The sequence below is a fragment of the Pelecanus crispus genome, chromosome 6, assembly GCF_030463565.1.
Source record: "Pelecanus crispus isolate bPelCri1 chromosome 6, bPelCri1.pri, whole genome shotgun sequence".
Taxonomy (NCBI): Eukaryota; Metazoa; Chordata; class Aves; order Pelecaniformes; family Pelecanidae; genus Pelecanus; species Pelecanus crispus.
This window is the reverse complement of record NC_134648.1, coordinates 27,646,538-27,671,566: the sequence shown is the minus strand read 5'-3', so window position 1 is coordinate 27,671,566 and position 25,029 is coordinate 27,646,538. Positions and strand designations below refer to the sequence as shown.

General features: G+C 38.2%; 1 protein-coding gene across 1 annotated transcript in view; it reads right to left on the bottom strand.

Annotated features, from left to right (window-relative positions):
* EXT2 (exostosin glycosyltransferase 2) overlaps positions 1-25,029 on the bottom strand; it is a 79,492-nt gene that overhangs the window by 27,546 nt on the left and 26,917 nt on the right. The window contains exons 8-9 of the mRNA XM_075713241.1: positions 13,995-14,126; positions 1,615-1,804 (exon numbers count right to left, since the gene is read on the bottom strand). Coding sequence (XP_075569356.1) covers positions 1,615-1,804; positions 13,995-14,126 — 322 coding nt within the window. The remainder of the gene's footprint in view (positions 1-1,614; positions 1,805-13,994; positions 14,127-25,029) is intronic.

Sequence of the window (25,029 nt, the reverse complement as noted above, 5' to 3'; positions counted from 1 at the left end):
GAAGCCTCTGAAAAGAGAATTACAAAGCAAGAAGTCCTAATGACATGCTTCATTCACTACAGAAGACGGAAGAATCCACGAGGTTCTGTACCACCAAATACAGCATTTTTCTGAACACTTATTCCTAGAAGGCAACATTTCTTCTCCCACAAAATCACCACATTTTCAGAAGAGAATGACAGATTCGTATGTACAGCATACAGGAAACAAATTCATTTACAACTACTACATCTATAGTATTTAATCAATAACGAGAAGAGGAGGCTTTAATTGCCCAGAACAATGCTCAGGATTTCAGTATTAGTGTTGAGAACTTGGAAGAAGGAAGAGGGAATAAGCATGGAAATAAAATGAGCAGCACTGGAGTGGCTGGCTGGCACTGGAGAGGATTAGCACAGGCCAAGCTTCGCTACCTTCCTTTACATGGGGCAATGCCTCCTGGCTCTCCCATTTACTCCCTGATGATTGCATAAAGGAATTCACCAATGTCAGGACCTATGCTTCCAGCTGAGGACCTGGGAGAAGAGTAAGAGCAGCATGGTCTCGTGAGGCAGACAGCCCAGGGCTGGGGAAAAAAGGGAGCTGGTGGGAGACAGAGCAACGGCACGTGCACTGGTGTTATATGGAAGGAGACAGAGAAACATGGGATTAGGACCTTGGGTTTGAAAACATAGGCAGCAAGCTGTGAGGACTGGGCAGCCCAAGACTGAGGTCCTGGCATGAGGGGATACGGTATGGCAGGATACCAGGCCAGCAGCACACCAACAAAGCACACTTCAGCTACTGAAAATTGAACAAATTAATTCAGAGATTTACAGCACTGAGTTCACACTGGAGTCATTAATATACTTTTGAAACCAAATCTTCTTCCAAAAATCTACACATTTAAATCATTTGGGAAAAGGTCTGTGAATGTGCCCTCATTTTACAATAACCATGACTTCAAAAAAATTAAAATATCATGTAGACTTCACCAGACTCACTCATAAAGAGCAACATAGTATCATATGGGTTCAAAACAGAAACATTTTTAAAAAGGCATGTATGACTTGTCTTACTGGGTTAGCTGTAGCATTTTCAGAAGTTATTCTGGTGGTGTGGGAACTTCTTTTCAGACACCCAAAACGTCTCAAGTTTTCATTTCATCAGTCAAAATATTAACTTATTTTATAGCTCCAAGCATTCACACTACTTCGTTGCTTTGAACCACATTTGCCCTAGAAAACAGTCTAGCAGAAGTAGTATTCACTGTGATGAGAGAGTCATAGAGAAATAAAACCATGTACTGACAAATCAAAGATGGGTCTACTCCTTACCACTCCCCAAAATAAAGGGCAGAAATGTTTCTGTAGCTACTGCATCTGTTACCTTTGATTCAGAAGTTAGTAGCACAACCACTGGTATGCTTTTTTCTTTTAATCTACTTTGGCTTTTCTCATTTCACTTTCAAAAATATTGCCACAAAAACTTCCAGATTTATTATTTTGAAAGTAACCATGAAATACTTTTCGAAGACATACTGATGACAGAAGAGAGGTCATTCTGTAACAGGTGAAAGCAGGCACGCTACTCCCAGTTTCACCCTCCTCCACCACACCTACCATGGGGTCTTACCTTCTGGTGGATTCTTATTCTGGTTGTTCCAGACAACTAACAATTTGGATAGACTAGGCACTTTAGACACCTCTGTGATGACTCTGAAAAGGCTCTCCACGCGGTCATAGGTCAGAACTATGGCTGTGAAACCTTGGGACTGAGGCGGGATGAGTGGAAGGAAGAGTGGGTTGCTCACACTGCTCCATTTCTGTGAAGGAAAACAAGAAAATAGGAAACCAATTTGATTAAAGTGACTTGTCACAGTAGGGAGTAATTGTTACAGTAGGGAGTAATTCACGTAGCCAGAACTTAACCATCAGATTTGGAATTTGCTCAGATCAGGCAGGTTGACTCTCCAGTTCTGGCAACGTGGACTTCAGCAATTTCTCAAAACCTTTATTCCAATCTCCTTCTTAATTCAATTTTCATTTTTGCCTAGCTGTAACGTTGCAAACAAGGGGGTGGTGGGGGGAGGTAGGTAAAAAATAAAGTGGAAGAGGCAAATAAATTTGCGGAGAAGGATAACTAAGGTGAATTTTGAACCCAGCTAGCATGACTCAATTCTCATTTACTAATCACTATTTCAAGACATTTATATTTATAGTCAGGACTCAATAAAGAAAGAGAAATTTAATCAGCACTACAATTTCAGAAGCAAAAAAGAGTTAACAAAACCAAAGCAGCAAAAACATAAACCTGGCATAAAATGCGTACCCAAGCAAAAAAGGCAAAAGCAGGCACCAAGAGGAATAATGTACTAGCTTCCACAAAACTGTGTTTGTTCAATGGTGAAAAAAACACTTATTGCATTTAAAAAAAACAAAAAACAAAAAAAAGAGGCATGAGATGCAAAGATTAATTTCAGAGAGTTATCTACTCCTCATGAATTTTAACGAGGCCATCCCTTTTAAGACTTTAAAGGTCTTACTTCATTACACTGCCAGCATAAGGAAGCCAGCTCTGCTGGCAAAAGACAGACAACTAAATTCTCACTGAATGTGCCAACCTCCTTTGGAGCTGACAATGTCGGGAAGGAAGCAGTGAAGGGACCATTCGACAGGAATGAAAGCACCAGCATTTCAGTCTCAACTTCTCCATTCCAGCTGATGTTCCAAGCAGGGGTCAGACAGAGAAGCAAAGGGAAAAACAAGACCTTTTGGGACGAGGTGAAAAGGGGAGTTGGGAAAGCACAAAATGAGTGATGCTGTTTTGCCGGGAAGTCTTGAATCCCGGCCTGTAAAAACTATGAACGCTCATAAGAGGTTAGTAACTGCCAGCAGTTTACAGAAATACTGCGAGAATCTCCAGCTAAACTCATAGCATAAGCTTGCTTGTATGAGGAAGAAAGCAAGTTTTACAGACTCAAAGTTATCAGCTCATATTTGCAGGAAATAAACTTTGCAATTTTCCATTTCCTTATTTAGTCTTTGGGTTACTTTATACACCCAACAATCACCCTCCTCATGTTTAGTGGTTAGACACCTCTAATTAGAATAACTTCAAGGACAAGGAGAATAGAGAGCTTGTTTACTAAAAGACATCATAACATTTTGACCATTTTGGCAAAGCAGAGAAAAAATATGATGTGAATGTGATTTCATTCTATGAACACATCAGCACTGAAGGGGGTATAAATATGTGATGTGAAAACAAGACAAAGTTAAGCACAACACTGGCACACTGTTTTATCCAGGATGGTCTAAGGGTATGTTCCAGGCAGGGATCTGTCAGTAGGATTGATACTCTTTAGTAGACTTCCTGAAATAGTTGGAAAGACGGACTAGTCTTCAGCTACACATACTTTATCAAGTCTGGTACAAATAGCATTCAACATAAACTGTTTGTGAGGTTCCTAATGGAAAGCATGAAGTTCTAGTTTTTACCCATCAGGAGTAATAGGATAATGTAGAAATAGTAACAGCATAATATGGAACTTTGGTGGAACCTTCATGAAAGGGACATGGCTACCTGTGATAGCACAGAACTACACTCAGTAATGCAGAAAAATATATATCCATTACTTTAGCAACAGAGATGTACAGAGACAAATCTGCTTTCAGATTATTACATTTTCTAAAATTAAAGCTTTTATACATACTTTTGCTAATTTTACTAGACTGGTGGCAGATGGGGACAGCCCTCTGATTTTGATCCAGCTTCAACAATTCGTACAGCAAATCACAATCTAAATGTTACCAGAGCATAATCCATCTCATTAAAGCTTTACAGACTCGTTTCCACACAACCCCCACCCCAAGACTGCTATTACTCAAATGACCCTTGTAATGTCAAGCAGCTTCTTAAAACAACTTTCAGAAACCTCTTTTCATTAATACTTGAAGCAGAGGTTTAACATCATACTCAGTAGAGTGCCAAGAAAATCTTCTGTTTCTGCCCTACAAGAAGAAATAACCAGTAGAGTAATCCACAACAATGCTGTATTTACTACTTATGGGCGAGTATTGTCACCTAAATTAATGGCTCCCACTTGAAGTTTATCTACCAACCTTTGCTCTCTGGCCACAGCATTTCCTAACAAATTACTTGCTATAAGATCCTTGGAAAAGGATTTTCCCTGTTCTATCATCTAAGACTCACTTACAGAAAAAATACAGGTGTATATATGCAAGCACATGCATATGTGCCTAAAAAATTATCATGCTTTCTCTTAAAAACCTAAGTTTTAGATACATGACTGTGGTGGTTTAGCCCCAGCCAGCAACTAAGCACCACGCAGCCGCTCACTCACTCCCCCTACCCCGATGGGATGGGGGAGAGAATCGGAGGAGTAAGAGTGAGAAACACTCCTGGGTTGAGATAAGAACAGTTTAATAATTGAAATAAAGTAAAATAGTAATGATAATAATAACAACAATATAATAATAACAATAATAGTATACAAAGCAAGTGATGTACAATGCAATTGCTCACCACCTGCCGACCGATACTCAGACAGTTCCCAAGCAGCGATCGCTGCTCCCCAGCCAACCCCCCCCAGTTTATATACTGAGCATGATGTCATATGGTATGGAATAGCCCTCTGATCAGTTTGGATCAACTATTCTGGCTGTGCCCCCTCCCAGTTTCTTGTGTACCTGGCAGAGCATGGGAAGCTGAAAAAGTCCTTGACTAGCATAAGCAGTACTTGGCAACAACTAAAACATCAGTGTGTTATCAGCATTCTTCCACTAAATCCAAAACACAGCACTATGCCTGCTACTAGGAAGAAAATTAACTCTATCCCAGCTGAAACCAGGACAATGACTTAAATTCCAACTTTTACTACTTTCAGAAAGGCATGAAAATTCTCCCCTGCTGGTTATAACTTCAGAAAAATAAGGCAACTTTTGAGGTGGTTTTGCTCATGCATCTACTAAAGGGTGATGGAGGGAGGGAAAAGCCTGTAGACACTCACTAATGGATGGGAGAACCAAGCCTCTCATTTGAGAAAAACATTTCAAAAAGGCAATTAAGCATCTCTCAAGTACCATTAAATGCCAACCCCCTGCTGCCTGCCTGAAGAGTGTGTCTACAGTCTGAGACCTATTGACCCCACTTTCTGCAGGAAATCAGGCAAATTCAAGACTCCATAATTAGCTAAAGTCTTCCAGATTTCTGCTTGGGAAAAGCAAACCATACAGGCAATTAATTCAACAGCAACCTAATTAAATCTCCATTACGGCAGCAAAGCATGAAATGGGTAATGACATAGGGATGGGTTCTCCCAGTCACTGCTCAAGAAACCAAGTGGTGAAGGAACATTTGCTCTAGTCCCATCTTTATTAACATTCTTGACAGAAATTCACAGGAACTTTCACTCTCAGAGAGAAGAGCAAACAGCAACAGCGGATTGATCATCCATCACCTTTCTTTGACAAAGTGCTGACACTCAGCTATGGATAAGAGAACTCTTCACTCTTGCCCTCCCAGCTAATAACATTAAAGGAGGCAGGATAATTAATCTAAGATTAATAGGTTGTTTGCTGTGAATCATTTTTATGGGCATAAAGGATCAAGTTCAAATGCCGGTTTCCTAAGAGTAATCTCATGTCACTTAAGTCTTGCAGTCTCAGTTGTCTTACAGCTCTTTGCAGTCCACCTGAAAAGCCAAAGTACTGGGATCTGAATGACAGTGAAAACTTAAGGGTATCCTGAAGCTGGGGAGAGAGGAGAATTCAGGAGTGGGTATGCATACAGAGGAGGATTCAGATTGCTGCAGTTATCCTGTGCATGCTTTCCACAAGTGTGCATGTGTAATAATGCCTTAGAAATAAGGCACCTTCCTTTACTATAGAGACATCAAATATTGCTCTCCCTCTTGGTTATTAAAAACAACTTGATTCTATTTTAGGAAAAGTTAATACATTAAGGACAAAGTATCAAGGGAGTTAAATTCTCATTATGTGCAACGCTTAAAGTTGGACTCAATGTGGAGTCTTCAAGTTAGCAGAGAAGTTTTAAACAGACTGCTCTTAGCAGGATACAGAAGTGAGCCAGATGGGAGCTTCAGGACATCAAGGAGCACAACTGGACTGAGAACTGGCCAATCATTATAAATGCTACAGAGCCTCAAAGGTAAAAGCAAAATACCAGACATAACTAGGACAGGGTCTTACCCCAAAACTTCTTATTTGGGTGTACACCGAGTACCATTGAAAGAGACTTCAAGAAAGACACGGCAAACACATTACAAACTGCATCACAGAATGGTCTCTAGGAAAACAATGCTGTGTAAGTTGTCCCATATTACAGAGGAGAGTCAAGAACTTCCCAGCTATCATTTAGTGGGAAAACTCAGCAACAGCACTTTAGAAGAATAAAATTTCACTGCTCCCATGAACAAGACAGTGGGCTTTCCTCCCTGCATATTTTATTTTCAACTATTAGACTCAGTGCTGCTTGTAACCAACATATTAGTGAAACCACACAGTTTGAACAACAACTCACTGACTTTTATAAGCACAGAGGTAAGGACAACAGTGCTGAACTTAAACAGTAGCTAAGCAGTCCTCCTACACATCTAAGCAAAGCAGGGATATATATCCCTTGCCTCTGAGGGTAAGGCTTTTTCAGCTGGGTTGTTCTGAATATCAATCTAACCTCAATGTGGTTTCAATTATGAATTACCAGACCAAAAAAAGCCTTGATTTATTCTATTTTGCTCCAATTATTCATGATAAGTTTCTATTGAATACTTTGAGAAAGTATTTCATCATGCTTCCCATCCTCAAGTGGTCATAGGGCAAAACCAAAGGAATTAACCCTCTCTACTTCTCCAGAGCCAGCCACAGTGCTTACACTCTGCAGAATCACAAGCCAAGTTGCAGTGTCCACCATTTCATGTTTTGATGAAGATTATAAACCCTCCTCAAAAACATCTTAGCCACAAGACACACAGGAGTTTCTACCTATTCCTTCTTGAGTGATGAAATCCGATACTGTCATGAACCATGAATTTTGATTGCAAAAATACATCACATAACACTAAGTTATTCAGCATCTTTTTTTTTTTTTGTTCAGCCATTTAAATCTCATCAGCTGTCTGAGCCCTTCTGACAGAATTTATTGGCTGAACACAATCTTTGATATAAAAACTCAGCTTCAAGTCCTTAATTTCAATAATGTGTCAAAGGAATAGATTTGCAGTGAGAAGAGGAGAATTATCAAGAACTGAGTTCATATTTACAGTTGTCATAATACTTATGCTTTCTGGAGTCCCTCCATCAATTTTATTGCCATTCTTTTATAATAATAATAATAATATTATAAAATCATAACCTCAATAAGAATATGAAACAATTGGAAAGAGAACCAGGAAAAGGATTCATGTTTTTTGGTGTTTTTTTTTTTTCTCCTGGTGTAAGTCAACGTAGCAGGTCCTGACCCAAAAAACCTCAGGGTATGACATAATATGAATTGTGAAAATGGAACTTAACATACCTTTCATGCTCCCAAAGCCAGAAAAGACAAGGAGTGCTGAAAAGATCCCTTGTGAAATCCAAACCAAAGTTGTCGTCCCCCCCCCCATTTTTTTTTTTCAAGTTAATTACTCCCATTACATAAAATAAAGCTACACAATTACAAAGCCACAGGAGGCACCAGGCAGTGCAACAAACAACGTAAGAACAACAATGATGAGACCCTTGCCTTTGACTAGCAAAACTGTAGTTTCTTTGGGTGCATCTTAAAACCAGCTTTGCTAAGATTAAAAACATCTCTCACTTGTATGTTTAGTTGTTTACTTCTAAGCTAAAGACAAAGCAAAAAACCCTTACAGAAAATAAAACCCAACAGTATTAAGTGGTTAGGTGTCATCTTAAGAACTAAAGTGTCATTCAAGTGAAATACATGAAATCCAGTTTCCGATTCTGTCAACCAAATCCAAAAATTTGTTGCTCATGCCTCAAAGGATATAATTTACAATGGACATTTACACACTAGATACTAGCCACGAAACACAGAATAACAGTGAGGTTATCTGTCACCATGTTAGAGAAGAATCCTAATCTCTGGGAAGGTTACGTTAAATAACCAACTGTTAAATCTTGTTTCATACACACAATGATATCAATATTTATAGCTGAATACCTGTGGTATACTCAACTTGTCCATAATATCAACACTGGAAAAACATACCAATAAACTGAAATTTATTTAGCATAAGAAAAAGTATCTATCTTGAAACATGGTAAATAAAGCAAGATTTCACCCAGCTGATTCAAACCATCACACAAGGTAGCTGGAAATAGAGCAGGAACAGAAACTAATATTGTCCAATGGAAAAAATACCAGCTGTGCATTGCCTAGAAAAGTGCTAGCTTGTTCTCATTTACAGGTAAATAAAAAAGCATATGTTAATATTTGCTTAATGCTTTGAAGATGAGGAATGGTACTAGGATGGAAGTACAGTTATAACAGTGGCGTTATCTGGAGACTGAGGCCTGTAAAATACTAGTCAAAGAGCTTAGAAACAGTTTAATTGTTTAACAAGTGTCAACTGCCTGGTAATTGGCAGAAGCCCACAAAGTATTCTGTAAATGAACATCCTACTTAGGCTTTGCTAAATGAATGGCACTTTTTGCACGAAGTTAGTTTGGCTATTTTAGTTTAAAGCAAATGATGGTGCTGTTTTCTGCCTCACTGGGAGAAATGAAATCTGGTATGTTTATTGTTCGGCATAGTGATATTCTCAAGTGATTATTAAACTATGGTCTGTATCATCCAAGGTCAAAGCTCAAAAGCAGCCCTTGACAGAAAAAAACCTCTAATGTTTTATAGGTCTACATTATAAACAGGCTTGAAAAAATTTCAACAAAAGCAACTGAAGAAATCTGGAAAAACCCTGTCTTATTCATTTCTCAGAAACCCATCTATGTTAGCAAGATACAAGGCAAAGTAAGAGGAGAATTGAAATAATCTACAAAGAAGCACAAGTAAGAAAGCAATTTACCTCTATTAGAGCATAACAAAGTACTTAATTGAAGATAACAAATCACATCTCAAACCCAGGTCACTAGTTCCAACCCAGCCCAAACTGGCAACCGTCAGAATGCACTCTGTAGAAGCGGTCATTTTTCTGGCTTACTTGAATGTAACTGATTGCCCCTGCCTAATGGATAATGGCTGGGCCAAGAAATACAAAAGGCATTAAACTCTCATGCTTGCAGCAAAAGACTGTCTGAGACATAAAGGACTCAACTGGTCCAGGAACGAATTTCAGGCCCCAGAAACATCCTTTGTCCCTCTTCATTAAAAGGAAGAATTCCATTACATATTAGCATGTTACATGCTACTAGTCTTCCACTTCCTCAACAGGGTAGTGGACAAGTAGGAAAATAATCCACTTTATAATGGTTTTTTTTTTTTTTCTTTAAAAAAGGTCAACAGTCTTCAGGCAACCCATAAAAACACTTAAAACTCTTGGATCACTTCCTCAATGTAGTGTACTAAGCATGGAATTAACTGCATACGCATTTATCTTCTGTGTACCTTATACTTCCTCCTGCTGGAAAAACACCCTCCTGCACTGCTGCTGTATCCACACTGTGGTGAAGATACTCAGACAGAAGTCTCACTAATATTTTGAGCCAATATAAGCCAAACTAACACCAAAAAAAGCAATCTTCCACCCACCCGGTCCCTCCCTTGACACCCCCCCCCTTTTTTTTTTCTTTTGCTGGTTAAGTTTTACATGAGGAAAATTATTTCCGTTAATTCACCACAAGTGAATTAGAAAATCCAAAAAGAAGGTAGGGCATAGAGAGAGAAATCATCACGCAACTGTAGAAGAGTGCAAGACTGCTTCTTTTGGCAACAGTACCTGCTTATAGTGGTTTAAAATGTTGGAAAACTACAGACTCAACACAAGGTGTTTCTTTGTGTTGAGACTTGAGGCCTACCTGGGGAACAGGAATAAAGCTTATCTATATGCATATCTAGCCATGAGCGTGCCTCACTGATTTCAAATGCCTGAATATCAGTTTCCTGCTGACTGTCCAAGATAACAGCCATCCCCTCAGATCCAAACATCAATGTAATTTTGCTGAAAAGAGAATAATCATTATTATGCTTGCAGATATGTCCTAATTCCTAAGTATCAGAGTTCAAAATAAAGCAAAGAGAAAAATCTTCAGACAATAGCCGTAAGTCCCTACCGGTCCTGCTTTGCAAGTGACATCAAACTTGGGGCAGCCTCCTGTGAAAGACACAGCTTTCTCTTCATAGGTATTTTTTTTACGAACTTATTTAATGGAATATTTGAGGCTCCTAAAAATCTCTTTTATCTAGCATACTTACAGATTGTAATCTGTGAAATATTCACTAACTCAAAATAGATTCAATTCTACTGTACTATAATCAAAATAATAAAAGGCAGTACTACATGAAATCATAGGAAATAGACTGAAATTGGACGATGAATCTTAAAATTGGAAGCAAACTCATGAGGCTGCAATAGCTCAACAAAATGCAGAGCAAAATGTGCACCTTGGAGAGTTATGAGCTACCCTAATTGTCAGAGTAGAAATAATGTTTTTACTGCTTTATTTTACACATGAAGCAGTTGTAACTATTGAGCAGCAAGACAATTAACAACCAGGACATTTTACCAAGCTCTATTTTTCTGTTACTTCTCAGGATCCTAGTGACGTACTAAGCAAAATTAACCCCTATAAGCACACAAAGAAACCTTAAACCAAGGAGACAGGCAGGTAAGCAACCACAGCCAATGATTCTCTCTAGCTAAGGATTCTCCTCTGCATGATGATTTGCATAGACAGCAAGCTCTTCTTTCTGTTAGAAAGCTGTATTTGTCCTAGCAAGTAAGCTCATACTTGCTAGGCCATTGAAGAAAGGCCATTAAAGCTGGCCTTTTCTGCATCAATATACCATAGGCAAAGCCATGCTCTCATTTTCAAAACCTCACTATTCAGAGCACAGCGATCTGAGCTCTGTTAACAGCCTTGTACTGATTAAAGAAATCTCTGGCTAATTGCAGTAAGTCCCTTGCCTTAAAATGGTGATTGCCCCTCTGCACCTTCTGCTAACCTGCCTACAGCTTCTACATACTCTTTCTGCAACTCCACATTCCTATCTAAACTGTGTAATGGGAACAGGAGTGTATAGAAGAGCACTGCATTTAATCCTTACTGACTACAACATCACAAGGAACAACAAGCAGAGCCAGAAGAACTGGATGCTGAGCCAGCAGAGTTTGAAGACCGAATACACATGGCAAGTTCTGAAGGTACAGCTCTGGCCAGTAACATAAGAATTTATGACACCCAGTTACTCGCACATTTCACTGTGGTATTAATGTTAACTCGCAGGTGCTTCATTTTAACAGTTACGTACATCCTGGCCCTGGGGCCAACCTGAAATGATTTGCTCTAAATGCTTCAGTCTTGGAGTTTATTTAGAGAAGAATATGGCAATTTTCTCGTAAATGAGGAACACATTCAAGTCATCTTTAGTTATTTTGTCTTCTTATCAGAGTTGGAGGATACAGTTGCCATCTTCTGCTACCTCAAACGTACATATGTACCTGCTTTCTAACTATAATGTTTCATCCAGGCTTACTAGAAATTGTAGCAGTGCTATGAGTGCACATTAGGCACGAACTTAGATGAGAAACATACTCATGCTCAAGTGGATCATTATTCCCCTGTCAAGCAGGCACCAACTGTGGAATTCCAGCTAGGTCAATTATTTTTAAAAACCCCCAACATTAAAATAACTATTATGAAATTTGTTGACTTATTAAATTTGCTAGCAGATACTGTATATATCATCACCTTCTAAATTGTCTGAAGTTAGAAATTAGCTGAGCCCTGAAAAATATGCTCCCCTATAGACTGCAACTGTAATATGCTCTCACCTCAAAGAGATAAAATATATTCACAGAAAAAAAAAAAAATCTCAAAGATAAATTGGAGAACGCTCCAGTTATTTGCTTTGAATGAAAGAACGAGGGTCAAAACCAAACAGTATTAGCTGGCAAAAAAAGAAAAAAGCCTCATGGAAGAAAATTTTCATACATGCTCAGAGTAGCTATCAAAATCCCCAGTTAAAGATATCAGAGGATTGCGTACTGCTGTTCTACAAATTTAACTGCTCTTGAACAATTCCCAGTCTGAATTCTATTTTCTTTAACTGACCCTCTGAGAAAGGGTCACAAGCACTCCGTGTTGCTGGCTAATATGGAGCTTACACAGCCCATAAAGGAACTTTTAATGATATTTCTGTTTCATATTGAAGCAAGAAATGAATTCATGCACATATTAAGCAATTTTCATAGACTAGGATAAACATCAAATTCTTTCAACTGAGACATAAAACCACCGAGGAACTGACCATTCATGGCATGAGAGAGTCACAATATGAAGTGTTAACTCCAACGTCCTGGACAAATCCCAGCCTGTCTAATTGCAGTCAGCCTTCTAACTTTTCTTTGCAATTGCACATTGATACAATATCCCTGCTACTCCTTGTACTGCCCTAGCCTGGTATTACTGTTACGTGTTCCTCCACAGTTTAAGAGCTCTGTTCTGTATGTTGCCATGCCTGTGGTTATAAACCTTCTGCTTAAGAACCTCTAGGCTGAATGACTAATACAAATATTTTCCAAGTATATATTAAAAAAAGGAAGAGATAAAAAAAAGGAAGGGGGGAAAAAAAAGAAAAAAAAGGAGCCTGCTTGCTGCTCAGAGTAAGATTAGCTTCCGCAGAAATGGATGGGTTTCCAGTATAGGAGAGAACTCAGAAGATGCTTTTGTGTCCCCTTTAAAGACTGAGTAATCCTAAAGCCATTTTCTTCATTTTACTAGGTGTTTCAAGGTGCTTGTTTTGCTAGCATAATCTGAAGGTATTAAGACGTTCTGATCACCTTCTTGCAGAGTACGTACTTACTTCTTGTGCAGTTTAATTTCTTCCTTAAATATTGCCAAGTGTCACGTTTGGCTCTCTAGGCAATTACAACAGTAGATTACTAAGGCCTTTGGCTAGGCAATGGAAAATCATCTTCTGAAATCCAGCAATGAGCTTCTAACTCTTTGTCAGCAACTGTTCACACTGCGGCAGCCTGAAGAGTTTAAAGTAAAACACACTCTCTCCTGAGCACTCCTACCCAGCTTTCAGCTCTCTAAACCATCATAAAGCGAGACAGTTAACAAGTTTGGTTTTATTAGTAAAACAAAACTATTTTTTATATTTTGACACAGAGAAAATTAACTGATTATGAGCGAAAATCATCCGCAGGCTTTTATATAGTAAAAAATCAGAACCAGCTGCTGGCTGCAGAAGGTTAATTAATACTCCAGTGTTTCTTCTTAACAGAGTAGGGTTCAACTGATTAAATTTTTTTTTTTTTAAGAAAAAAAAAATACCACAGCAAAACTTTGATCGTCAGTTTCTGTATAAGAGAAATTATGTAGAAATAACATGGAGAAAATTTTAGGCATAGGAATAATTAGCTATTTCATCAGAATTACATGAAAGAGCCTTGCAGATTGTTTAAGATCTTCAGTATTTCCACTGACTATTTCCACTGCAGTTATTCATTTTTAAGAGCATTAAACTCACAATAAATTCAACAGAAATAAAGAAGAGAGTGTGTGTGTGTATGCATGCATGAAAAATAAATAAATATCTAAAGAAGCAAGCAATTTAGTGTGTGCAACAGCAGAAGTTAAAAGTTCGCATTTCACTGCCAGGACATAAAATGAACTGCTAGTTATTTTGCCAGTTGTCATAAAATATATTAGCTTCATCTGTACAACACATACACACACAAACACACATACACAGAATTATTACCAAGTTTCATAGCACATACCTTTTATGTAAGAAAAAAAAACAAACCCACAATTTGTTTTATGAGTGAATCAAATGAATTTACTTACCACAGCTGGGGGATCATTCCATTCTTCATAAGAAATGGCAGCATATGGGTAAATTCTATCATTGATAATCTGAAGAGTAGCAAGAGCAATTGCTTTCATCGATTGAAAATATGCTTCCCAGAACCACCTTGCCTGTAAAGAGAATAAAGTTCACTTTCACACTGAACAGATCCAGTGCTTAATAATCAATTTTGGCTTGCCATGCACAATCTGTTGCATGCAGTCTACAAGTCAGGTGGAAATTAAATTAGAAGGCATGTTTATTGTAGCTAGGATATTTCCACAGAGCCTGAAGGCTTCAAACTCAACCCCATCCCCCAAAAAACAGGATTTACAGCCAATAAAAAGAAGCAGCAGCATTACTTTGCAAGTGATTAAATAGAATGAGAATACTTGAAGGAATCAGTTACTTTCACAGTTTTATCACGTTTTCCTCTTGAAAAATGTCAAAAGCAGTTTGACCACAGAACAGAAGAAATTGCTGTTATGCTCAGTTTTTCCAAGGCAGAGGAATCCACAGTACAGCTAAATAGCCAAATAAAAGCACACAGCCTCAAGGGTGGAACTTAAAAGTCACCTTTTAACATCAATATTAGAGACAGCTGATCAGCTAGAGAATTTCAGTACTCATGAACCCTACCAAACTAATACCTTCCCAAGTCTTCCAAAAACCAAACATTATTTATACAAATAAATATGAAGATTTTTACATAAAAGTACATGCATATGCCAATTTGTTACAATTGTTAATCTAGGCTAATTTGCAACACAGACAGTGTAAAACTGTTGAAACAAAGCATGTGATTGTCTTATACACAGATGCACTGAATTTCACAAGTGAGTCATTTTCAAGCTAAGGTCCTGTATGGCAAATTTTAATCTTGTCCCAGCTTCTATGTAAGACAGAAATCCTGGAAGAAAAGCTGGGGTTTGGAAATTAAAATGTTGACTTACCTGACTCTCTGTTAGAGACATAAACATTTTTTAAAAGGCCTAGAACCATCAAATGATCCTGGCAGGACCCCATCCAACCCAGAAGACACGCTTTGCCAGTAAATGTAGTTCAAGTGCTTTGGCCCAAAAGATGTGAAATTTTTCAATCTAATTTTTTTTCAGGAAACTCCAACACCCTGAAGTCTCCAGAAGGTAATTCAATTTGCAGTCTCTCTATGGTTCAGTATCAACTGTAAGAGTATGCATTTGCATCTAGGTTGTAGAGCAATTAAAACAAAAAGACACTTTTTCAATAATTGGAAGCTTAAGAAGCTTTCAGAGCCAGAACACAACTGAATACAACATACAAGTTTGGGAAAGTGCTATTTTACTCTTGCTATGGATTCCTTAAACAGCAAAAAGGCTCTACAGACAGGCTGGTTTTAATCACATGCTACAAGAATATTAAATAATATTATTTAGAATATTAAGTTACTGAAGGAATACCTAGCTTTTGGAGGTACAGACTTTAAGATGAACCAAAAATAACTCTCATTTAGCTGCTGTTAACAAGTTGCCACTGTGTCTCATTCTGCAGGTCATTACTTTTTAATAGAAGACAGAGTGATTCCTACATGTACACTTCATGCTGGAGCATTCCTAGGCTAAATAACAGTGTACAGAAAAGATAACAAGTGGGGAAAATGCAAATTCACAAGCAAACTTGCACATATTCATGCATATGCTACCCTATACTTTACTCTGAGTGTAAGCTATGGGATTCAGAACTAAAGACCTGTTGCTGAAACACTGGCCCTAAAACTCCACTCTGCGAGTAGTTTGTAAAACAGGTTCTTCAGAATATTTCTGTTAAATATTTAAGATTAAAAAAATCCATGTTACAATTAAAAAAGCAAACTAGGAAAGAGACAAGTGCTCTCTGGAGCACTACTTTTATTTTAAGAAAACATTAACAACCATAAGCCTTACTACTTTAGAGTATTTCAAAGTTTTATTAAGGAGATTGATGAGTATGTCCAAAAATTACACTTCTCTGGAGCTTGTCATGCAAAGAGAGTGCAAAGCAATTTCGCTCTAGAACAGAATCACTTCCCTCTCATTATTTCTCTCCCTGGTAGGACTTAACAGCTGGATAACAGGCCGATTACCAAGAACATAGAACAAAATGAATATCATGTCCAACGGTAAAAGCAGAAAAATTATATAAACAGGTAAGAATAAATAATATCTGCCTTCCTAAAATACCAGAAGGACACTAAATAAAGCAAACACCACATGCTAAGCGAAGACTTAAGTATTACTTTCCCTATGCCCCATTTCTTAAGGAAAATGTATTATCCAGAACTCAGCAGCAACTGATTTAAAAAGAAAACCATAAGCAGATTAAGAATTAAAATTGACCAGAACAGTCAACCTCTCTATTAAAGTATCCTAAATAAACAAGAGCAAGAACACAGATTTCACATTTCGTTTTCACATTAGATAACAGTTTAGAACCGCGGCTGTAAACAGCACTAAGTAGGAAGGAGAAATTATTTTATGTAGCCTTTTAACATATAACTTTATAAAGAAATTAAGTAGCTATTAATTGTATGAAATACACACAGGACTGTGTATTTCATTGTTATTAAATGACAGCATTCCTATACTGTTCTAACTCAAAGATTGCTTGTTAATACTGTAACATCTATGATTATCTAGCTTCGTAACAATCCAAGCAGTTTTTCCTCCTTTGGCAAAACTAGGATGGATCTGATCTAGCTTCTCTTTGCTGAAAGAATGTTTGCAATGTCAGGCAAGATTACACCTTTATACCAGAAGCAACACTGGAGAAGAGGGCAGAGGGAATTTACTTTTTATAGACTAATATTTATGTAATTAATTTTTTGTAAAGAGCTAGAAAATGTTCCCACAGTTGGTTGTAATTTTTTTTGAGTTGTATTTCTTTAAGGCAGAACTCAAAACCTTCTAAGGGGATTTGAAGTCTCCAAACAGATGTTTCAGGGTCTCATTACTTCCTCCCCACCTTGTTTGCTTTTACAAAGCAGAACTGATTAACATGGCTTGCTAGTGTCTGCTGCTCAGCATGCTAAGTTACTAAGCATTTTGGGAAAGTTTTCTATTAGGAAGATGCATGTCGATTCCATTTGAAATGTATTTTCTGCTCTACTTGGTGTGGTTGAAAAGCTTATGTTGGAATGTAACAAATACTTAGGAGGGATAAAAATCCAATGAACACGTTTGGAGGAGGGAAAAACAACAACAAGGGGGGCTGGGCGGGAAGGAGAGATCTGTGCCTGACTCCTGTGCCAACTTTCTTAGTATTTTTGCACAGTTTTTCTGAGCTGTCCATTTCTCTTTTCCATATCTACGAATTCAGAAGACTAATGGTTATATACTCGAGAGTAGCTTTAATACACTGGGTAATGTTTGTAAGGTATTGCAATTGTAACATACCAATTAGAGCTACCTGACAGCCTTTCAGCATCTTGAAATAAACGATCCATAATTACAGATCTTGTCTTCCACATAGCACTGATTATACACAGTCTACAACTATGATATGGTCAAGCTACCATTCCTTTCAACTTGAACTGAAATTAACTTCTAATACTCTAGTAGCCTGCTTGATGAGGTTCCAGAATTTTCTAAGGAAACACACTATGTGGACCACAGACTTGTAGAGAATGCTAACTTTGTATACACCTAAATATTGCTTAGGTCACAGGCAATGTAAATTGTAAATAGAGATTAAATGTGTACTTTGTACAACTGCCAAAACGACACAGATGAACGTGTGTTAACCTATGGGATCTTGTTCTGGGTGTATGGCTTACAAGGAATTGCAAACAGGTATTTAAGAAACACAGCTTCTCTTCCCCTTCCTGTCTAGATAAATAGAAAATCTAGGATAGATTCAAGATGAAAAACAGAAAAGCATTACTTTCTGTAACAGTTTTACCAACGTGTGGAAGAGTCAAATGTAGAGTACTGAATGACTTGACTGAGAATGAGAAATACATTATATTATTGGGTTGCCCAATGGGTTGGAAGTGACTGGAATCGTTTATAATACAGTAGATTCCCCATGAAATTAATTTGCCTGAATTCAATTTCTGCAGAAAATTTTACAAAGCCAAGACAGCCTCACCATGAAAGCCAAAGACTGAAGCAATCTGAGACCAAACTCTCCCCTCTCTCCAAGAGGTGAGCTCTGCAGCCCAAGGTCACAAACATGGGCATGCCAGTAAGTACCTCTAAGTTGTTTCTCTTCCTTCCTCCACACCCCAGTTTCAACTGCTGCAGCCTCATTAGATCAGCAATGAAAACCTTTACAGAAGTAAAGGCTAAAATTGCTTAATATAATGTAGAGGTATTAATTCATCTCTACAAATACACATGCACACTTTAAGGAACACTAGCAATATCTGTAAGACAGAAGAAAAACTTTAAAAACTTTGTGTAGTTTTCTTCCTTGAAACTGTAGATGGTATGGGGAATTTTGCATTCCTTCAACCAAGTAAGCAAGCATCCAAACCAAAAGTTCAATTCGACTTGTTTTCAGTTCCAGGATTTTGTTCAGGTGGACTACGAAGAAACCAAACTGACAGTATTCAGCACATACTGGTACAGACAAGAGCTTGGGATGGAAGCATTTGTAGTTATTTTCATAGGAGACAACAGGCAGCAGCACACAGCAATAGGGTAGCCTACTCACATAAAGTAACATTTATTTAGGTAAGGTGTTATTTTCCTTAGAAATAAACACACTTGGGGGCCTAGCATCTCTTTATAAGCTCTTTACAAGCCAGCCTAGCATCAGGTTACAAAGTCTATTCATATAATGTTTATAAGTTCTAGTGTTAATGCCACTAATGGCGCTCCAGTGTAGAGTGCAAGACAGATCAATGTAAATCTTTTGATTAGTTTGTGAAAAGAAAAACACTGGGCATGAGGCAAGGAAAAGAATACTTTCTGTAACATTTAGATCAAGAGGAAAACAGTCCACGAAAGGAACTTTCTAGCCTCCTGACTTTTCACAGCCCATGATTTGGTGGGAGTTGGTAAAGCTAGCAAAAGGGGAAAAAACAAGATTCGCAAAAGAGTAGTAAAAGTTAACTGCCCATAAACCACCACTTCTCTCAGCTTTTAGGTCAGGCGCCATGATGCTGTAAGATTTTGCCCCACTGCAGGAGTTCAGTGTTTCCAAAATGCCTTGAAAAGGTTTACAAGGCCTTGAAATATAACCATTTTCACACTGGCTGGGGTGACTCTACTTAAATGCTTTCCCTTCTCGATGGCTCTTGGTGTTCCTGGTTTATACTCCCTGACCAGCTGGGTTAGGGAAGTCTGGCCGAAGAAAAGAGCGTGGCCTGGCTGCTGCAGCATGACTGGCCTGGAAGCTTGGTGATCTTACTTTTAATCCTGGTTCTGTTACTTATTTACAGATAAATGCTTGACATTCATTTGATTTCTTGCTTCTACTTCAGCCTCTCAGCAGTATGTGTAAAATTCACCTCACAGAGATGTTGTGAGACTTAACCATTCTAGACCTTTCAAATTTGGGGTGGACAGAACAACAGAAAAAGTTTAACTTTATCCTCTCTTATTATTTGTAAAAGGAAACCTTAAACTATTAAAACTAATTTTTAGCTAACCAATGCTACTGAAGTAACTGACTGTGGCAACCCTTTGCTAAAACATGTACCTTCAGCAGAGATATAAAAGTTATTACAAGAAATACCTACAGCTCTGCTGTGTATCTAACAGCTCTGGGCATGGAAGTTCATCCACCAAGACCTTCAGGCTCTGAAGTTACATGTAATACCATAATATAATCAAATGTTTTTTAAGTTACTGAGACCTAACAAGTTATTGCTCATCAAGCAAGCTACTATAATTGGTCACAGGCAACCCCCTCCCATAACCTTTTTCCATTGCGCAGTAGGATTAGATAAGCTACTGAGGTTCAAGGTAAACTGAATTATGATATATTTGCCCCATACTAAAGATGCATATGAGGACAGCTGATGATATATAATAATCAGACAGCAAGCTTGAGCTCTCAAGCCCCCAACCCCAAGGTAAAATGGGACAGGAGAGAGAGCATAAGTTCCTCTTTTGGAGGAACAAGCATTTTATAAAAGGTTTCCCAAGACAAATTCTGGGTTTAGACTGAGGACCCTATAATCCCAAATTCCCACATTTTTCTGCCTATAAATCGTAATCTGCCCCCTCTTTCTGGACCGCCTTACTGTTTCTACAGCTGGTTCCCTGTTCCAACAACTTCCTTCCTCATCACACGTATCACTTTTAGTATGCAGTTCTTCAGCAAAGATGATACCAGCTCAGTCAGCTAAAACCAGTGCCATTTTTGTTTCTTTACACAGGCTTACGAGAAACCCTCAGAAGACATTATACTATTAAGAATTAGACAGTAATTTGTTGTTTCTAGAAAGTGGTAAGAATTTGAGTTTAAAAAAAAGTGTCTATTTGGTTTGGGATCCTTAGCAATGTCACACAATCAAGTTCAAGACACCTAAAGCTGGTGGCTCAGTCTTCTCTCTGTAATCAGTGGGGGGAAAAAAATAGGGTCATTCAGAGAGAAATTTAGAGCTGTGGTACCTTAAAATACCTCCTGAACAATCCGTTCGCCTCTTATTAAGGGAGCATGAGAGGACAGAGTAGTGACCAGCTGTGGGTCATGATCCTTCTTTCCCTTAAAGCCCTGTCTTCAAAAATGATCTGAGGGCCCTCTCATCTTCCTGGAGAGGCACGAAGATTTGAAGTGAGAACAAACAAGAATGTAGGGTACAGTTTTCAAAAATAATTAATGTGTTTCAGGCTACGAAAAAAATGTAAGAGCCATGCTCTGAATGGTTGGCTCCCTTTTGGGGTACCAGTACAATTACCCAAAACAGGAGGTAACGTCTTTAGAAATTGCAATCTGAAGGCAAAAATTAGATTCTTGTCCCCATACACAGACTACTATGTAGGAATTTTAAGTAATACTGGTAAAATCTGGTAAAATCATGCTAACTTGTGTAAAACCAAAAAGCTTTCTGAATTATTTTCATGTTTTATAGAAGATCAGATTAAAAGCACCTTTGAAATTTAACCTAAGCTGCTTGTGTTGTGTCTATTTGTCAACAAGGCCCTATCTAAGAAAAGCAGTAGTGTAGGCATTGTATAAAGGGTGCTCACAACATCAGCATGCCACTTTTAAGGCTAAAAAATGGGGGTAGCAAGGAATTGCAGTTTTGGGGGTGTCTGATCACTTCAGATAAAGACTAATCCATAATTCAACATTGGGTTTTCCCAAACCTCAAACCAGAAGTTTCTCCAGAAGGGAAAAAGAGGAATGAGCAGTAGAACAATGCAGGGCACATACAGTTGTTTCCAGTTTAGCTGAGGTTTGCTTCTAATGGAACACGACAATGTTCTTTTAATATTGTTTCTGAATTTTCATTCCATCTTTCAAATCTTGTTTCTGACCTATGCATGATTCCCAAGTAAAGCCCTGAAAATATTCATCTATTTAACTTCTACAACTTATATGAGTGGCCTATAGAGGAATATTCCTTAATTACAAGACACTTCTGCAGGATGAGCAAGCAAAACAATAATTTGTATTATTACAGTCTCACATTTTAAGAAAGAGATTCTAGATAAACATTTTGTGGTGTTGATTTTTATTGTAATTCAGTCTCAAAAAATATCCTTCGAAAGTGAAGCAGTAGGTGGATTTAATCACCTGGATCAATATTTTCCACTGTAGTAATTTCAGCCATGAAACAAGCACATTTGCCTACTTCAGAAACAACGAAAAGTGAAAACTAACTCTTTTCACTATCCCAATTTCTTTTTTTTTTTTTCTTTTTGAAGCTGCTGATTCATAAGGGGACAGAGGTCAGAGTTCAAAATGCTAGTCTTACTCTTCATATACCAGCCACTTGGGAATAACTCACCTCTACTGGCTCTCAGTTTTATTGCTGTAAACTACTTGACAAACGATGACTCATAAGAACTAAGGGTAAAGGAAAATGTTAGTGTAAGCTCAGATATTAATCTTAAACTTCTTGCACTGCAGTCTTCCTCAGATTCTCCTCTTAGGTGCTTTAAAAAGAATCAGTTATATCAATTATAGTAATCCATACATACAACACCACATACTATGCATATATGAGAATGGTTCTTTGAAACATATCTGTTCAAGTTAACATTTTGAGTCTTGCTTCCATACTTTCAGAGAATTTGAGGGGGTTTTTGTTTTTTTGTTTGTTTGGGGGCATTTTTTGGTTTGGTTTTTTTTTTTTTAAAAGGTTTTCATTTTCTGTTATGAACAGCCTTGTTCTGCTTAATATATGACACAGAATAATCTATTTTTAACAGAATAGTTCTCATTCTCTCTCATGAAATAGTAACATTTTATATGGTTTTGAAATCCTGCATTATCTTGACCCCTAAAATATGTATTTCTGCCATTTCTCATCCTAGTGATAGTAACTTAGTTTTAAAAATACCAAGAACACAAGACTTGAATAGATAAAAATACCACTTAGCACTGGCATTCTCTCCTCCCTCCATGTATTTCTGCACCTTAAACTTGCTTCTTTGATTAATGCGTATGTCAACTTCATAACTCTGTTGCAGAAGGCAACATTGCACCAGCCAGGAAACCTGACTTACTGCCCTGGCACCCTACACATCCACTGCCAAAATACATTTCAGTTATGGAGCCAACAAATAGGTATCAGCACTACAAGCAGCAAGGAACCACCCTGTTCTCAGCTGTGGCTGGGAACAGTGCCACAAAGCATGGAGACAGAGCCAGCAAAGAAAGGAGTCGGATGAGGAAAAAAAAAAAAAAAAAAAGCAAAGTTTCATAAAGCACTTAGCGATTTGAAAACAGGTAATGTAAAAATGGCTACCATTTACTGAATTCCCTTTGCTCCCAAAGAGATTTCAGTTCTGTCTTCCTATTTACAGGCAAATGACATGTGTTCACATCACGGAAATAACACAGCTGTAAGAGTAATATAGATCCTACTCTGGCTTCCAGATAGTCATATTTACATAATCATCACTGACAATGATGTACAGGCATAAAAAAATAGCCCACTCCCTTTCCCTCCAGTTTCCATGAGTTTGTAGGGCTCCCTAATTACTCCAGTTTCACCAGGCTGTTACTGTGAAGGGGCAGGCACATCTAACCTGACAAGTAGTCAAAATTACTTGGATCTGTACCATCCTTGTTATGATAAGTTTGTCCTTTGCACACTCCCTGTTAACCACATGAAACCAGACCTACAGTGAGCTAGACTTACACTATCATTGATTCAACAGCAGTCCAGAAAATAATAGAAAACAAATACGTGTATATTAATTGCAGGGAACATTCAACTACTATATGACCACAACTTGGGGGTGGGGGGACATTTTAGCCACATTTCTTGACAAATGATGGACAGCTCCTGAAACTGAAAGCAATAGGTTTCTAGTCCCAGGGGTATTGCCTTCAAATATGTCTATGTTCTCAGGGTAGATCGGCTTTCCCTGCTGCAGGCATCCTGCTGAGAGGTGAGGTCCCAAGCAAAACACAGGAATCTGACTGCAAGCCTTTGAGGTGGCAGGAGCCAAGGGGGGTTCAAAGACAAGGCTGGCTGGTGGGCAGCACCTCCGAGTATTGCAGAGGTTAGAGGTTAGTAAAGCAGGAGCCACTGGCCAATAAAACAGTGTTTGGAGAGCCCACTCTACAGATAAATTGGGGATCTGTTTACACCTTTCCCAGCTTTCTGAGTTACACACACTGATGCTTCCCACTGTGATCTTGTCCTATGTCCACCAGCATCTCCCCTCCTCAGCAGCTGCCCTGCTCTCTGCTGGTTGGCTTTATAACACGCGTAGAGGATGCTTGGAAACTTTTAATCAGCATCCAGCATCAAAAATAAATAAATAAAAGCACAACTGCTTTTATTTGTGTCAACTGCTGCAACAAGATCTGTCTTGTTTGAGATTTCCCATGACTGCTGTACTAATGCTGTGAGAATAGAAGCTTAAATTCCCTTGATTAGAGAAGCTAAACACAAAGCAAGCCCAGTGCCAATCACACACATGAAAGGACAGCTTTTTGAAGCAAGAAAAAAAAACGTAGGTAGGGTTACCACCATATTATAGCGGTCAAAAATCAGCACATACCTCAATTTCAGAGCTTAAGCTCTATACCGGGAAGAACTTGTCCTTCTGATGAAGACATGTTTTGCTCAGTTTCCTGTAAGCTGTATAGTTTTATTTTATATAAGCATAAACATACACATACCGCCATACACGTGGTTCTCAACACTGGACAATTTTAAGCACACATTACTGCCAGCATTGCTTGAATACAGATATATCTTACTGACTTCTATAAGGATAAAAGCTGAAGGACTGGCAGTCATGGGGTTTTTTTCCATATCTATGGGAAAAATTCTGTTTAGGACATGGTGCTGCTTTTTTCCTCCACACCTTAAAAATAACTGATCTTAGCTCAAGCTATGTAAAAACACCTCATCCTTCATGACACAAACTGAGCATGGCTGTATGGCTGGCTGATTAAATAGATAAGGTGATTAATAATTCCTCGTTGTGATAATACTATGTGGTGGTTACACTGCAACAGAACAGTATTGAGAATAATTTTACATGGACAAAATAATTGATAGACGTCAACAAGAGTTATTTACTCCTTCTTGGCAAACATCTGAAATAGCATGCTAAAGAGGAATATTTGTTACAGCATAAAGGCAAATTTTGTAAAAAAGAACTAATCTCAAAGATAAACATTAAAGCTTATAACAGAAGTCCTTGCTACCCCAAAAAAAGATGGAAAGTACACCACTGACCAGTGTTTGCATATTTATTCTGTATTAATCTTTTGCTTCACCTGAACAATTAAAAACGTGAGGAAGGAGTTGTTTTCCCTCTCCCCTTGACACATATATAACATGGCCTCTGCAACAGATGCAACTCACTTCTCGGGAGATTCCCTGAAGCACTGGCTACTAAACACAGGTAGCAACAGACCAGAAACAAAACAAGT